This window comes from Bombyx mori, chromosome 15 (assembly GCF_030269925.1).
Source record: "Bombyx mori chromosome 15, ASM3026992v2".
Lineage (NCBI taxonomy): Eukaryota > Metazoa > Arthropoda > Insecta > Lepidoptera > Bombycidae > Bombyx > Bombyx mori.
This window is the reverse complement of record NC_085121.1, coordinates 11,629,615-11,648,389: the sequence shown is the minus strand read 5'-3', so window position 1 is coordinate 11,648,389 and position 18,775 is coordinate 11,629,615. Positions and strand designations below refer to the sequence as shown.

The following is an 18,775-nucleotide window of genomic DNA, read 5'->3' as shown; positions in this document are numbered from 1 at the left end:
ATTAATAATGTGCGATAAAGAGACGTCAGGGTTTTTAATGAATTTAAAAAGTTATAGACAATAAATAGCTGTGATGAAATTGGACCATAACTACAGTCTGTATATCATCATGCTTTATGTGTGTTTGTATATTTAAATAGATGTTGGAGGATGTATGACTATATCCTTCCCATTAGGCCAATTGTGACCATTTACTGGTTGTACTCGATTAATTGTAACCAACAATTAGTGAATAGGTCTTTTCCACGAGAGCACACCTCACGATACTATCATACCGTATTAAACTCGCTAGAAACAGTATAAGTACGTTATCAAACAATCAACTTTTTATACATATAGGTATATCTTTTTTGATTTTTTATCATTTGGCACGTAATTACGCCTGGAGGTTCCGATTTCGGTATTTGCACACGAATGTTGTTTAATGACGCATATTAAGGAGTCATACATTTATTAGCAAGCTGGCGATGAAAATAAACAGGGGAATTTCTGATTGACGGTGACAGGTCGCCGGAACGGACTCAATTTGTCTGTCTTGCACCATTTTATGACGGTCATGAAATAACGATCAAATACGCGACTGTGAAATTAATTTTCATTCCTAAATATATATTTTTTTAATTCTCTATATTAAATTGTGACCGAAGAAATTGTATTTAATAATGCTTACACTACAAAATAGTTTAAAGGAAACGTTGATATGTCGTGTATTAGTGTTGCTATTCTCAATACTGGACATAAAAACAACCGTTATAGATGCGGAAGAAACCGAATATTTAATTTAAGAATCCGAAAAGATACGACATAACTAAATATATAATATATTCAATTCAAGTCACTACAAACTCTGACTTAACTGAATAGGAAAGGAAAGAAAGGAATATTCGAGATGGTTTTTCCATGATTCAAATTTCCTCTTTGCTTCACAATCGTAACTAGTGAATATATTTTCATTTGTTAGTGCAGCTTTAATCTATATATTAATACGTGAAGCAAAAACTTAGTATCCTTTTTTACGAAAATTGCGCGGACGGAGGAGTATGAAATTTTCCACACTTATAGAGAATATAGAGAAGAAGTGCACAATGCTAATATTTTTTTAAAATAATGCATAAAAGATACTTTAAATCAATAAAGAAAACATTACACACACTACATACCATGTATTTGCCGCACACACGCATGCATACTATTTATTGTCTAACTTTTGTTCATGACATCTGTTGCCAAATTGAGAATAGATTAAATATTGTTTGTCTTTATTAATATTTTTTATAGTGTAGTCTTGGCGAAATTTTTGAATATAAAAGTATAAAATACAATCATAATAGTGTACAAACTTACAATTCCAATTAATTATAGTCGAATTTCGACTACTGCGGGTCCTCTAGTTTATAGAAATATCTTAATAAATGTCATTTCAAATCCACCAAAATGTTGACATTATAGCGACGGCGATATTGCTTCCGGTAAAGATAATATGTATGTTTTAAGACAGGGCTTCACACGTGTTTTGATTGATGGCAACCAGACGAAAATATCAATATTTAATTTTTACTTCTGAATTTTCAACCAAATTATAAGTAATTATGGTTTAGAAAATAGGTAGAAATAGGCTAATAATCTTTCGATGCGTGAATATATAATGTATGTTTGTTAAAGGACTAGGTCCATTTAAGTGTGACGTTTTTACGTACGCTTTGTGCATAGCGGAAGGTCATTGCAGTCATTTGGATCAACAGACATCAACTAGCACCGGCCACCGATAATGTACTCTCGTCATAGGATCTATCACATCGACGCACGGCGGATGCGTTATTAACGAATCGCAATGAATTTATGACAATTCATGACCAAGGTCGCTAAGGCTTTTCAATATTTACGTTTCGTAGGTATATAATGTTACGTATGGGTCATGTGAGTTCAAGAATCATAAAAGACAAGGTTGTTTTGGTTTCCGAGGATTTAAGTTATATATGATTTATTAAGAGATAACCTTAAAACATGTTAATTAGGGCAATTTTGAAAGTAAAACTTCCAATTATTGTACTCATATAAATGTACTTAGTTATCGTCAGTTTCGTTGTAATTTACTAACGTTTAAAATTAAATAAAAAACATTTAATGACGCTGCAGTCAGAAATGCTTTTTGTCATTATTGAGTTAAAATTCAAATTTGATTAGACAATTTTGAAATAACTTGTGTGAATATTACTACTGCTTTTGCTGTGTAGTACGAGTAGTATAATGTTCATGGAGCCTATTGTAGTTTTTTTAATTAGAGGTAAAGATTTCCGATAAAACGTGTAAAGTGAATTTTAAAAAGCAAAGACGCGACTATATTTTGATCATTAAAAACTTAGGTGTTTTCAAGTTTCGGAGGTGTGCTCAGACTTGACTGTAGGTGACGAATGTAGGTGTCAAACTGGTTTGTCTTCTGATTATGATTCAGATGCACACAAAAAAAAATATCTGATTTATTTTTGAGTCGATTTTTGTCGACTCCAAAAAGCAGTTTATATTGTAGGTAATGTAATGATTTGTAAGAATCTTCGAATACGACTTTCAGATTATTGCTGTAGATCGCAGAGCCGACAGTCCCCCTTATGTTCTTAAAAAAAAAACACTTTTCACGGTTACCGAAGTTTATAGAAGTCACAACGTGAATTTTGACACTCATAAATGTGGTTTTGAGATTGTAGTTTTCTGGTATAAGATTCAGCTGCCGATTATTTTTATTTTATTTCGAAAGAGCAGTAGGTCATTTCCAACGTATGTTTTATCTGTAATGTGTGCTGGAACAAACATTCGATGCACCCACTGCGTTATCATGGCAAGTAAGTCTTGCATACAGCATCGGGGTACACGTCATATTTTCGATAATCTATTTTGAGGTAGTGCGCAGGCGTGAAGCACCACACCCACAGCGAACAGAACTTGTCTGTTTGTGTCTGACTTAAAATAAACTTCCTACAATGACATTTTAAAATCAATAATGTTTTTTTTTTTTTCGAAGTATATGGTCACGGTCACAATATTCACACAATTTCATTATATATATAAGAAATATTTGTCATGGAAAATAGTTTAGTTTCTTCAAAACTTGTCGTAAATGTCCCCAAACGTAGTGCAGTTTTATCATAAAACATTATTATGATGTAGTTTCGCAACACGTGTAGCAACAATGGAAGCGAAGGAAACGCAAATGGGAAAACGATTTAATAGTTTTTCATTAAACCCGTGAAGCTTCATTGTTTCTTATACGTGTTTCGCAATAGCAAAACGCGTTTTTTTTTAAATATATCTTACGTGCGCTCAGACTCGTACATACTTCATTTCACAATCACTACGACCAGCGGTACGATGACCTCGCGTGCGGGTGGGTCGCCGGATTATGACTTGCACTTCCTCGCTTAATAATATTATCTGTAATAGTCGATTCGTAATAATTAATGCGTCTTAAAAATCGTCTAGGCTATTATTTTTATTACTTTATTTTAACGGCCGTCTGGTGTAGTGGTAAGTGACATGGCCACTCCACAAGGAGGTCGCGGGTTCGAATCCCGCCAAGGGAAGATATTTGTATATAAAAAATAATAATAAAAAAATGTCTTTTCCAGGGTTATGGATGTATATTAAATATATATGTACATATGTGTATAATAAAAATCTTACATTTATTTCCGTTATCTGGTACCTGTAACACAAGTTCTTTACGAACTTACCACGCGACCAGTTAACGTGGCGTGATTGTTAGTAAATATATATTTATATTTATTAGTTTATTATTTATTATTATTATTATTTTTTCGTTGGTTGGTGGACGAACTCACAGCCCACCTGGTGTTAAGTGGTTACTGAAGCCCATAGACATCTACGACGTAAATGCGCCACCCACCTTGAGATTAAGTTCTAAGGTCTCAGTATAGTTTTATATTCAACTATCTTAGTGGATTGTGATTTAGAAATTATTAAGAATACAAGTTTACGCTGTAAATGATATACAAACTCACAAGTATAACATGAAAACAAATTATGAATTGCAAATGTTGGAAATGTTATTTTTGAAAGTTTTATTAACGAGATTCTCTTCTTACTAAAATATAATACCAGAAAAAAAACCAAATAACACAGACCGGAATTGAAATAACTAAAAGTTTCCGTGAATCAATAATTATTATGCTAGCAAATTAAAAGGATAATTGAAATTTTTAATTTGGTGAATTGTTTGAATTTTATATTTGGAAAAATACATACACTACGGTTTTGTATTATATGAGACCAACTTAAGAACGTCTACCTAATACCCAAAAAATGTTTTATGAAACAATGGCGTTAATTGTTGTTTGTTAATTCTCAAACCGCACGTCACTTTATGCTTCGTACATTGAGCATCGTAAATTCGTAACATTGAATGGAACCTAGATCAACAAGAACCATTCTCGTAACTACTTATTTACTTACCACGTATTTATTTATTCACTTCGTATACTTTTATGTATAATAGTGAATTTAAAATCGATACTATTTATTTGGGTTACACATATAGTATGTACATTTTTTAGACTATATAGCGGGAATGTCCTTTTTTATCCAAATCGGCAAAGCCAGAGATTGTTTTGGCCAAAACCGCGCTTACTTACACCATACTCTTGTGAGCTCGCACGGGTAGGTACCACCACCCTGCCTATTTCTACCGTGAAGCAGTAATGCGTTTCGGTTTGAAGGGCGGGGCAGCCGTTGTAACTATACTTGAGACCTTAGAACTTATATCTCAAGGTGGGTGGCGCATTTACGTTGTGGATGTCTATGGGCTCCAGTAACCACTTAACACCAGGTGGGCTGTGAGCTCGTCCACCCATCTAAGCAATAAAAAAAAAATAGCTGAAGAAGGTTTTTTGTTCTGATATTTTTTCCGAATTTTAGACTTTAAATGGCTCTCTTATATAGTTACAAAAATGTCGCTTAAACCAAATAGCCAAATTTGACCCCTCGACTACGATGAACGTTTTGCGTCAAATAATTCACCTGCCACAAAAACATTTCGTTATTACTTTTAGCGCATTACCCAACTCCTTGGACTTGTGCAATAATTACGGACTCTTTTAATATATTTTTACTTTTGTTGAACAATACTCAAAGTGAAAATCGATTTCATAATGAACCGAAATGACGGCGCGTTAGCAATAAAAATATATTTGCACAAGAATTTGTTGCGTGCGCTTGAACAATATTGCAAAATTATAGTTAAAACAATTAGATTAATAGGATTAAAACAAACAAAACGAACACGCGATCATTGCGAGTTAAAATAATAACAAAAAATTCAGGAAACATGCAGAAGTTCGTTAGACTATAGTAAATGTACCTGTAAGTTGGCACCGGCCCAGTGTCAAGGGCGTCATCTCCTTAGGTGGTAACTATTACAACTTCAGTGAAACCAGTGTATAGTGAGCCTTGTGCCTCTCCTAACACTGAAAGACAACCGCGTGAAAGAATAATACGCCGCGGTTCACCGATCACTGGTTTATCTGCATCCCCGACCGAGTTCCGGCCTCCAAGCGAGATTTGTGTGCAATGCGCTTTACACGAAACTCTCGAACGATACATGTGTATTTCAAACTCAAATAAAAATTAATTATGGGCGATACTACTGTTTGAATGTTTTTTTTCGCACATGATAAGGCCTTATCATCAGTAATAACGTGTTTATAATTTATAAATCTCTCGCCAAAACAAACTCGTTAATAGCAACAATAGCAATAATCTCGTTTATCAAGATGCTGTCAGAAATCAATCTTCCGTAGTTAGAATCTGTCGTTATTATATCTGATCGTCTAAACAATGAGCCAGCCCTAGAGCGTACACGTGGATTGAGACTATAAAACGAGGTTTTAATTAGGTTTTTTTTTCTTTATAAAAAGAGAACAATGCATTATATAAGAAATTACCAGCACAGACAACTACGACGAGTCTGCTTCGTCTCAATGATTGACTTCGAAGCCTTACAAATAATCAATAGAACCCGAGTACACTTACAAGCTACTTTAGTATAATACATAGAGAAAATTTATGTTGATATTATATGTATAATGTTCGAAGGTTTATACATTGTTCATTCAGCTTTTGCATGATTTTGAGATGTTTTAGTTTGAATCTGTCATCGCATGAAACTATGTAGAGCATTTTTATTTGCTGTATTTTATCATGGTCGGTCTTGTGACAACGAACTGTAAATTTTCATACTGGTTTAAGAATTGTTTGCTCAGTTTATGATATTTTCTTTATAATTGAATAATTTGTGACAATGAACGATTAAAAAAAAATTATGACAATATTGAATTCAACCATAATGGAAATTTTAAAGTGGATGCCGTAGTGGGGAATTCATATCCACCACTGTATTACGGTACGATAAGCCGTTTGCACTTACATATGTAGTACATACATAACGATCACCATAACGTGTGTTGTTATTTTAAATGAGACATAAAATCAAAGGCAGCTAAACGCCTTTATGTAGTAAAATGGATTAACTATAGCGCCATCTTGTTTAGTTACTTGGACACGCTTTAGTATTTTCATGTTATAACAAATGCAGCTAAATCTAGCAAATTCAGTTCAAAAAATTTATTTTTACTACTCAAATATAAACGAAGTTTTATCATATAAAATTCAGATTATTAGTAATATTCTCATTCTTTATAAATCTGCTTTAAAATAAAGAATATTGTAGCTACCCGAACAAAGTTATTTCAGCTTCTCAAACCGGGAGTGTTGCTAACACTGGCCCTATCAAGAGCAGTACTTTGATGGATCGGGAGGATCCGTAACACCGTGTTTAGAGCCGATTTTTGTAGTTTTCCTGAATTTTTTGACAGACTTGGATTTAGCTGCCTTTGATTTTATAAGCCTCATATGTTGTTATTAGATGATCCTAAGTGTACACGGCTTATATAAATGTTTGCATGCGTTTGCCTGTGTCTAGATATTGGTCTATTGCATGCAGGTCTAGGCGCGCTTCGCAGCAACTGTCGAGAAGCGCCGAGAGTATCGACCAGTCCTTCAAGAGGTAAGGCTTTTTTTTTAATTTGCTATTTAAGCTATTATTTACAATCAGTAAATTTTATAATAAAAACAAAACACAATCAATCGTTACAATATATCGTCCAGCTGTCAAACCAAAATCTGCTATGTGCAAAAACTATTTTGAATTAACGAGTAAAAATATTTTCGTATAAAATTTTATACGAAGGTGAATTTTTAAGCACTATATCAAATGAAAGCTATTGATAAATATTAAAGCTATAGACAGATAACAGTTTATACGGTAGATAGGGCTGTGAACTATACGAAAAGTTCAAAAAGTAAAAATCTCAAAAATTACACCTTGCAGATTTTGGTTTAACAACGACGATATGTAAATTATTATACGCACACTAAATTTACAATGTTTGTTATAAACTTAAGATGTGTTCATAGACTTAGCAGTTTCACTTCATACTCTTCAGATCATAAATTATTTTTTATTTGACTTCTTGATCGAATTAAATAAAAATATAAAGTATAGATTTTTTCTAATCAAGTTAATGTTGTCTTTGACGGCAACAGACATTTACGTAAAATTTGTCGCGACGCTTATGTTTAGTTAGAGTTAGCTTTTTGGTATTAAGATCAAGTTTGGAATGCTGCTTACGTTGGCTCGGTATTTGTGTTACGCGTAGTAGAGAAACGAAGGTCAAACGCACCAACAACGCTAGTTTTCAATGGCTTGTTTACCGCTGATACTGTCGTATTGTCCTGAAATAGATACTGTCAAATACCGTACGCACACGTAATCTTTAACATAATACATTTGAATATCAATAAAGATTACTGTCGTTTCGTAACTGGATTGTAAAAAAAATATATGTGATAAACAATGACCCAATTTTGTTACAAAACCTAATTAATCCCTTTAACTTCGAACGAAACTGTCAGGTGTGACATTAAAATATGAATTAACATGACTCACGTTAGTATCTAAGCTTAGTACTGACCTTAAGTGGAGCCATGCTATCGGCCTTCCTTCGTAACTGGTTCAGCATTCGAAACATTCTTGCAGAAAAGCTAGTAGGTTGAATTGAGAATAAATCTAGTGTGTGTCTGCTCACTTACCAGGATTGATACCAAATTCTGAATTTACAGATGGGGCTTACAAAAGCAACGAAATAAATTTAATAATTTTAATTAAATATTCTATTTGTTTGTTAGATTTTAAGTAAATAAACGAGTCTCGAGCTCGGCTCGTTCTATTTGTATCGGTCCTTCGAGAGTTATTTGGGTTAGCTTTAGGCGACGACAATTATACGTCCGTTGACCCAGAATGTTTACAGCTTTAGACTCGTTATCTGCGTAGCTCGGCATTCGGGAAAGGGTTTTATTCGCGGTACTTTCCATCTAGAACCTTGTCTTGATAGTAAACAATTCTTTACCCATACCCTGAATCTCGAGAATTTAGGTAATACCAAAAAAAGAATAACAAACAGTAAATTGGGTGAATCATATTGACTTTAAGATCGCAGTAATATGTACTGGTCTCCGTTCGCTCGAAGCCATCGAGCGGTCACGACCCTTCAAGGTTTACAAGGGAGCTGCTAAATGAAAGCTATTATTATTTCTCAGACTCATAAAACACCGGCTGATATGATTCAAGATATCCTTGTAAGGCGTCGAATAAGTCGTTGGCCAGCTAATAAAAATGCTTGCTTGGTAACACATCCGGCAACAACCATTAAGAGTCGCTACCGATACCTGAATGTTAGGTACAATAATTATGAATTATAAATAACATGCCCTTTGACGTTACAGGTCGAAAAGTCGTTCAGTAGATCATGGATTCTCCCCGCCATTCGACTTGGAATCTCTGCGGTCTAAAGTCGAAGGCAGATTCGACGCAGTGCATAGAGGTCAGTACAATTAAAATCGTTGTATACTTGTACAATGTACGCTAATTTTCTTTTGTAGATACGGGTTAAGTCAAATGTATGAACTAAAAAAGAATGTAAGTATTTTTGTTTAAAATTAATAATTGTTCTCGAAAACTGTTATCTGAAGTGGTATTTTAAAACGGCATTAATAAATGTACGGATGACGTAAATAGAATCTTGAATCGATGAGTTTAATTCGTCTATGTGAGTTCATCGTGTAATAAACATAATTCACTTAGTAAAATGTAAACGTTACTTATTACTGTATTATACAAGATGTTTGGATAACATTAAAAAACATATTACAACATTAAGCAGATGTATGAGTTGGTCTGTTGAATTTCATGAATACTAATGGACGTTAAAATTTTAATTGAGCGAATCCGTAAATAAGAAGTACAAAATGTGATTTTTATAATATCATAAAAGAAATCTCTTGACCCCATAACGGCGGTGATTAGATAAGACAAGAACACGATAAATATATTCAAATGACATTGCTTGTTACTAGTCGTCAACTGTTTTTGAATAAAAAGTGCCATAGAGTTTGTTTACTTACTTACAGTACTTTGGTATTCTATTATGTCTAATATTTTCTTGATGCAACATATTTATTGCGCTAGATTGGTAGATAACCCGACGGTGTTAAGTGATTACCTGGCCCCAAATAAATGACAATGCGAACGTTAACATTCTGGCCGAAGTCTTAATTGAATAGTATAATTTGTCTAGACCCTTCAAACTGTAACGCACGACCGCATCGGGGCAAAAACATGTAACAGTAGTACTTTTAGTAAATTTGACTACCCAAAAGCATTTCTATGCGCCAACTCATATCATATATTAAAATACATTAATTAGCGTTTTGGTAATAGATGTTGTAAATCCGACCGGTCCAATAGCACCGTCATGCTGTAGGCTAGGGCATTCACGTTGCCATGATTGTGCGCTCTGATAAACATTAACATCAGACAATCAGCTCGCTTGTCTAAACAATAGAATCAACTTATAACAATTATAAAAATTTCCTGAAGGCCAATAAAAAAATAATTTTCTTTTCTCAATTTTATATTTTTTATTAACAGTAATGGGAAATTATTTTTAGGCGCATCTGATGAAATGATCACTGCCAGCATCGAAACAGAGACGAGGTCATTGTAAAATTTCAGTTTTCATGAAGTAAATATCTCTAAAATGATTCCAATGTCATCCCTGAATAATCCCAAATGCAGTTAGACATCAGTCAAAGCCAAGATACAATGTCGCGTAGATGCAAAATAATTTTCTCAATAATGTGCAATACGCTGTTACAATGATAATTTTGTATTTGTTCGCCCATTCTGCAAACACTTAACACTCTTGACATAAGTCGATGTCCGTGACTTAAAAATTATGAAAGAGTACAAATATGATCTTTACTCTTGGCGGATATATTTATTATTTCTGTAGCATTTAAATTTATATAACAAAAAAAAACGCAATGTTTCGATGACGATGGAATACAAAAAGATTATGCTATGTAAATTGGGTATGGGTATGTAAGGTGGGTGGCGCATTTACGTTGTAGATGTCTATGGGCTCCAGTAACCACTTAACACCAGGTGATCTGTGAGCTCGTCCACCCACAAAAGCAATAAAAAAATATTTATATTTTACCTCATTCTGTTATTATCTAATTTTGCGGCGGGACTCGTTTTCACAACAAACACCAGCTGTTCTACAAGACAAAAAATAACATCCGGCTTTTAATGTATTTTGCAGTTGATTCGATTAAAGCTTCTGAATGTTTATTGACAATGTCGATCTCGGATGATTTCGCGGAGCTCGTTTAAATTTATGGAATGAAGATGTTATGATCAATATCAATACAGTTTAATGAATTGCTCCAGTGATGAATCCATTTGGGTTACGTAAGGAATCAGAATACGAACTTTTTGACGCAGGTGAAACTTAAAAATAAACAGAGGATACTCGAGAGTTTTAATATGTTTGCAAATCGACTTTTTGATTCTCTAAAACATTACGTTTATAGTTTAATCTTCTTCTTCTTCTTCTTAGTCGAATACTTCATTGCTGAAGGTCGTGTCCTTGAAAGCCCTTCGTGGCTCTTTGTATCCTCAGCTTCCATTTGCTTCGGTTTTCGGCTTCTCTCAGGGCGGTGGTAACAGAGAGTCCAGTGAGCGCAGTTATCTCATCCGACCAACGGTTTGGTGGCCGGCCGGCGGGTCTTTTCCCTTCCACCTTGGCCACCACAATCAATCTTTCAAGGTTGTCTGGTGACTGCCGAGCAAGATGAGACTATAGTTTAATACATATTCCAAAATACATATATTTGTGAAGTAATCTAAATTTTCGTGGCGAAACTGTTTTATAAATCCTTATGGTAATGTAGTAGCAATGTTCTGACTTTTTATCGCACGTCGTATATCTTTCTAAACTGATTAAGGCGTTGTATTTTGCTAGTGCAAAAGTTTTTTTTTTTTGTTATAGATGAAGACGACCAAGCTAAGAGGCTACCGCCCCCACCTCCAATCAAGACGATGACATACACGGTAAGTCAAAATTATTAGAAGATGTCAAATAATATTCTACGCAATAAAATAGATAATTTTTTTAATCACAATATGCAAAGAATTAGTCTAACAATTTCCTAATTAGTAATCGTTATAATTTGTTAAAGATTTAATAAATGTTCATACATATATTTGTTACCTCGGTAGCAAATATATGTATATCTGTGGATCTAATCAATTGTCATTTATTTATTTAGTATATTGGCTCCTCGTGGATACACTATTTTTTATTAAGTTATCGCAAACAGTGAGATTAGGTCATGGTGTCTTGTTAAGGCGTGTTAAAATTAACAGAACGTATTTATTATTCAAGATCGTCCAGATTTAGTAAGTAGAGAAGAAAATTAAAAACAGCACGTACTGAATATAATTTGGAAAAGTGTTCGATTCTATATTTTAAAAAAGATACAGATTTAAAAGTCCTCGAGTTGATTTTAGTTTTAGACCTTTTTTTTAGTAACTTCAACAAAAGGAGGAGATTTTCAATTCGACTGCTGTGTGTTAAGTACCTGTGAAACTTCTTTCTAGATGAACCCACTTTGATGATTTTTATTTGAAAGCTGGTCCGTTTGATATGGTTCTATATAATTTTTATCAAGATCTGACCCTGCTGGTCTGTTTGACTTATCCTTAATAATAGATGTTAATGTACTTCGACCAAATTTATGATGTTCTCATTTCATTTTTCGAAGACAGTTTTGATTTTTGTTAAAATTTTGTATTATTATTTCCTTCCGTTATTATCCTTAAATTCTATTTATTCATTTAAGATAACACCAAAATTAATACGACCTCATATATCTATCAAATTTAAAAACTGTTTACAAACTTTTTACTTCAACATTTAACTGGTGAGCTGATGGCAACCTTATTTCAAATCATGTCAAAGCACGCCACCTACTCACTATGCCATAAACGCTGCCAAGCTTGTAATATTCCTATGACCATTTTTATTATAGGTTCGCGACAGGGATACGCTGACGTCACTGGCTGCGAGGTTCGACACGACCCCGTCTGAACTGACCAAGCTGAATAGGCTCGCGACACAGTTCATCTTTCCCGGACAGACTTTACTCGTACCGGACAAAAGAAAAGGTACGATCACTTTTGTAGAAAGATTTTTAAACCGACCCATTTTTGATCGGAAGATTTTAAATCCAACATATTTTAATAGGCTGTCAGAAAACGGAGAAATGCTAACGGAAAAATTATTACATATATGAATATTTTATCCTCGTCGTCAACTTATGTTGAATTCATGGGGGTGAATTTGTAGGACTTCACGCAATGTATGCGTTAAAGATCAATGGACGCGCGTTTTCAATGGTCGAGTGCGCTTTAGGTTGCGGTTTCATGAAATTCACGAAATCATTAAATTTTAATTTAAGCAAGAATTACATGGTTTTGCAAATCTGCACGAAACCCATTTTTTTCTCTTAAATTCTGAGTCAGCACATGCTTAATTAGTAATGTTAATCGATTTAAATTTATTCAACGTAGTGTCTTCTTATCAGTTTTCTTATCAGTTTTTACTAAAAGAAAAATTAAATAGGATTAGCTGCAAGCCGCCGTCCTACAGCGATAACCTATTCTATTTCCTTTTTGTGTGTCTTTAAAGGGAAACAATGTTTCAGGCTGATTTATTAATATATTATTTTGAAGGGTAAGCGAGTTTACAACACATCTTGTGTTAAGCTACCGGATCCCATAGACACCACGACTTGAATGCCGTCGCCCTTCTCAAAACTTGAGGTCGCAATTATGTAGTTATCACGCGAATCGTAATTTTTGCAGCTTCGATTTTTATTTCACAATGTTATCCCTTCATCGTTGATGCCATTTGTGAACGTATGTTAAGTATGTACTTATTTCATTATAAAAAATAGTATCTGTCAGCGGAATTTGAACGCACAGCCGCATCGCTCGGCTACACACCGGGCGTCTTATCCTTTAGGCCACGACGACTTTAATCTATATAACGTTGTAGCTGCCGCCTGTAGAAGGCGGCAATGGCAGACACAGACGTGCCACAGCTAAGTATATAAGGCTTTTAGTAAGCCTTGAAGAAAAATATGTCATAGCGCACGGGTATAGCCGGGAATAAGAGGAATATCATTTAAAGTAAAATTTTCGTAACGATTTGGCGTCTGAACCTATTCCCTTATGCCAAGTGAAGTTGAACTAATATTGTCGAATAAATAGCAGTTTCGAGAAGTGGCCTATTTATTAGGTCCCGACATATCAGGTTCCGTGTTAGGAATTTCGAATCGAAATTTTAAAATACGATTCCGTCCGCTATTTTTTTAAGCACGCACTAGGTATTTACTATAAGTTAGCGTTCGTTCGAATCCTTGAGAATTAAATTGTTGAAACAAAATAAGTCACTTATACATGTTCTATCAATATCATTTTTTCATTATAACTAGTAAGGTCATAAGTATTGTCACACAGTAAAAACTTTTCTTTTAGAATGCTGGCCACAAAAAAGTTTATTGAATTCGAATTTCGAATTGTTCATGAAAATAAAAATGTATACTTTTAGAATTTTACTCATTTTTAAGTATGGAGTGGACGCTTAAAGAAGACCGTGTTGCAGTTATTGCGTTGCATCGTTGCGGTTACGCGCCAATTCAAATTTTTAACATACTGAAAATTTGAATATAACCAAAAGATTCGTTTATCTTACCATCAAACGATACAATGAAGACTCTAGTGTAGATGACAGGTCAAGAAGTGGTCGCCCTCGGTCTGTTAGTACTCCAGCAGTGATAAAAGCTGTGAAGGCGCGAATTCAAGGAAATCCCAAACGTAAGCAGAAACTGTTGGCCCTTCAGATGGGGTTAAGCAGAACCACGGTGAAAAGGGTGCTAAATGAAGACTTAGGGCTTCGGGCATATCGAAGAAAAACAGGACATCGTTTGAATGCTCGTCTAATGGACCTGAGACTGAAGAGATGCCGCGCTTTGTTGAAGCGGTACGCGGGAAAAAAAATCGGGAAATTCTTTTTTCGGCTGAAAAATTTTTTACCATAGAAGAGAGTTACAACAAACAAAATGATAAGATGTACGCACACAGTAGTGAAGAAGCGAGCAACCATATTCCGCGTGTCCAACGAGGTCATTTTCCATCCTCGCTCATGGTATGGTTGGGAGTTTGTTATTGGGCCTTAACAGAGGTACATTTTTGTGAGAAAGGTGTAAAAACGAATGCAGTTGTGTATCAAAATACACTCCTGACGAAACTTGTGGAACTTGTTTCTCATACCATGTTCAATAACAGGCACTGGGTATTCCAACAAGATTCGGCGCCAGCTCATAGAGCACACAAGACTGGCTGGCGGCGCGTGAAATCGACTTCATCCGGCACGAAGACTGGCCCTCCTCCAGTCCAGATTTGAATCCGTTAAATTACAAGATATGGCAACACTTGGAGGAAAAGGCGTGCTCAAAGCCTCATCCCAATTTGGAGTCACTCATGACATCCTTGATTAAGGCAGCCGCCGATATTGACATGGACCTCGTTCGTGCTGCGATAGACGACTGGCGCGCAGATTGAAGGCCTGTATTCAAAATCACGGAGGTCATTTTGAATAAACTTTAGTGTCATAAGAATCTATGTTTTGTTAAGTTCATTTTGGTATATGAATGGTTACATAATGAATAAACTTGTTTCAATTATTTTACATTAAACATATGACAGAATTTATGACCTGACTAGGTATATTTTTATAGGAGTCCACATCTCGCGTCCGGTAGTATCTTTTCCATTTATGAAGATACAATATTATTAATGTCGTTCTATTGTATGTATATCAGTAACGTTAACACGTAGTGATGTGACGTGACGTGGGTAACGTGGATTTGGTTATGACGTATGATCCGAATACCTTTTACTGGTGGTAGGACCACTTGTGAGTCCGCGCGGGTGGGTACCACCACCCTGCCTATTTCTGCCGTGAAGCAGTAATGCATTTCGGTTTGAAGGGTGGGGCAGCCGTTGTAACTATACTTGAGACCTAGAACTTTTATCTCAAGGTGGGTGGCGCATTTGCGTGATGTCTATGGGCTCCAGTAACCACTTAACACCAGGTGGGCTGTGAGCTCGTCCACCCATCTAAGCAAAAAATAAAAAAAAAACCTTCGATACATCTAATTGCTTTTGTTTCTTCATATTGTCGTTGTCAAACTAATATCTGCTACGTGCATTTTTCGGTTTAATATCGACATCTTCATTGTTGTGATTAGTTTAGTAAACAAATTCTCGTAACACGAAAAGTCCACAGCTGATTTTTGTTTACGAACGACCATTATAATTAGCCCACGGTCGTCGATAACGTGAATTATCTAATGCGCCAAAGGTTGTAGTATTCCTTTTTGTTTTTCCTTCAGATCCTAACGTGATTTGGATACACAATTTTATGTTGTTGCAAAAGTATCACGTTTTATCTAAACGAATTACGATATATTTTATTGGTATTTTTTTGCCATTATAACTTTGTTTGACTGATGCTAACATCGATATATTATATATCGATGCATGATAATGATTTTATTGAATATATTTAATCGTGAGCAACTTTAACTTTAGTATGCAATATTCATTAATGATGATTAAATGCTCATAAATCCGAGTATGTCTATGTGTGAGCTAATGAGCTTTCTAGTTGGGTACTACAGACTTTGGAAATCGGGATTTTTTCTATTTCGTTAAATCCAGAACCGGGCAGCCTCAAGGCAGGATCCATGCCCTTGCATCACAAAATCCCACGGCAGGCTTGTTTTATCGGATTACAGAAAAGACCGAAGGACTACTGCTCCATTAAGTTTTATTTGTTGCTATAAATGGATAGGGGCACCCCTCTATCAATAATTCGCATCCAGTAACTTAGTCCTGCTTAGAAAAGACATCGGTTGTTATTCTGATCTCTAGTTATAACCAGTACAGAACCAGTGCCTTTTTTTTAATTGCATAGATGAGTGGACGAGCTCACAGCCCACCTGTTGTTAAGTGGTTACCGGGCCCCATAGACATCCAGAACGTAAATGCCGCCACCCACCTCGAGAAATAGGTTCTAAGGTACTATAAAGCGGCTGCCTCACCCTTCAAACCGAAACGCATTACTGCTTCACGGCAGAAATAAGCAGGGTGGTGATACCTACCCGTGCGGACTCACAAGAGGTCCTACCACCAGTAAGATCGTTGAGAATAGTCTTCCGTGATACAAGCGCTTTTAGAGACACCTCAATGATAATGCGTAGAACGAACGCTTTGTCTTCATAGTCTACAGCGGTGCCCGAAACACTTACAGGGTTCTACAGACGGAGAACGTCTTAGCTACAACTCAGTCATAATTCTCCAGGTTTGCGAAGATAGGGAAATGGCCTCGATGGCCCACAGAACGACTGAGCATAGCCGGCTCCACTCCAGTTCGGCCCGCCGAGTCCAGTTCTTCCCGCTTACGCTAGAGCCGGAATGAGATTCACCTCAGTTTTATAGTACCCCACTTAAAGTCGGTGTCTTCGAAATACTATATGAGGCCGTCAGCGCAAAAGTAGCCTAAGTTTATCATAGCTAGTATGGTAATAATGAGGTCTGAATTTACTTTTACACTGCTTCGTTGGCAAAAACAATACGCGCAAAAATAAGGTTTTACAAAGCCATCTGTTATCTGTGGGTCAAACTAGGGATAGGCCGGTTTTGCATAAAAATTGATTATGTTTTAAATAAATTTCATTATCTAAGCACGAATATGAAAAATTGTGGGTTAGGTCATTTCGGTGCTGACGGCCTCATATGTGAAGCCGCCGTGACACATATTCAATTTACACAAACCAAAATGTATTCTTCGCATACAGTACGTATGTTACCTTTGTTGCATACCGAATGCTACAAAATTCCTATTACTATTTTCTAGATACTATTATTTTGAATCGTTTAAATGTTGTGTTATACAATTTATACAATACAACTAATTCTCCTTGTTCTTGATCTGCGGTCGAATTGTCGGTCGAAGGATTTTCAGCGAAATGAATGCGGTTAATAAATTACCACCGATTTATTTTCAATTTTAATACTTAATCAAATCAAAAATGATGCTAACTTGAATACGAAACACTAATGTAAGGTGCGGCTTGAATACTATAATGGATGCGGGTCCGTGCTTTTTGAATACGGCAGACGAACAGTAGACCTTTCCAATAATGAAAGGTCGCCGTAGTTCATTGACATCGATAATACCAGGGGTAAAGCTAAACAAATCGTTCGTTTTATGGATATTTGTTCACTGTTTATTATAATATTAAATATTTATTTGTAGTTCTAATAGTGGTCGCACGGTGTTTGAATTTCGATAATATTTGTTTAAATCAAGAACGAAATTAACGATAAATAAGATGAGCATTCGAAAAAAATTTAAACCAAGCCAAATTTGAAACTTCTTCGTGCGCGCAATGTACTTAAAATCGGTACATTTTTTTTCCATCAAATATGAATGTAATTTATTACTTTTTTTTGTCCAACCTATTGCCAGTAACCTCAAGGGGTTATACTACCTAGGTTGTATTTCATTACTATAGTATTTCTGCATCCCTCCGTATAGTGTATAACCATGCCAAATATATAGAATTATTTAAATATATTTTTTTTTTTTTTTTTATTGCCTTTGTAGGCAGACGGGCATACGGCCCACCTGATGGTGAGTGGTTACCGTCGCCCATGGACTTCAGCAATGCCAGGGGCAGAGCCAAGCCGCTGCCTACCTCTTAATACTCTCCACAAGCCTCGTTTGAAGAAGGACATGTCATAGCGCTCGGGAAACACCGAGGAGGGGAGCTCATTCCATAGCCGGATGGTACGTGGCAAAAAAGATCTCTGGAAACGCACTGTGGATGACCGCAGTGGCTCCAGGTAGTATGGATGAACTCTACTCCGGTGGCGGGCGGTGCGATGGTAAAAACGAGATGTTGGTATCATCTCGAACAATTCCTCAGAGCACTCCCCATGGAACATACGGTATAAAATACAGAGGGAACCGAAGTCCCTCCGCAAACCCAGAGGCTCCAAACGATCCGAGAGAATGGGATTATCGACAATCCTAACGGCCCTCCTCTGTATGGAGTCAAATGGAAGAAGCTGGTATTTGGGAGCCCCGGCCCAGAGATGGGAGCAGTACTCCATGCGAGGCCGGACTTGTGCTTTATAAAGCAAAAGTCTTTGTCCAGGCGTGAAGTACCG

General features: G+C 35.8%; 1 protein-coding gene across 28 annotated transcripts in view; it reads left to right on the top strand.

Moving 5' to 3' along the window:
- Nucleotides 1–18,775, top strand: part of oxr1 (oxygen resistance gene 1) — a 121,278-nt gene that overhangs the window by 48,015 nt on the left and 54,488 nt on the right. For 15 of the 28 annotated variants that reach the window (XM_062672283.1, XM_062672280.1, XM_062672278.1 and 12 more), the window contains 4 exons: nucleotides 7,010–7,072; nucleotides 8,851–8,948; nucleotides 11,460–11,521; nucleotides 12,502–12,637. In XM_062672283.1, coding sequence (XP_062528267.1) covers nucleotides 7,010–7,072; nucleotides 8,851–8,948; nucleotides 11,460–11,521; nucleotides 12,502–12,637 — 359 coding nt within the window. 28 annotated transcript variants of the gene reach the window in all.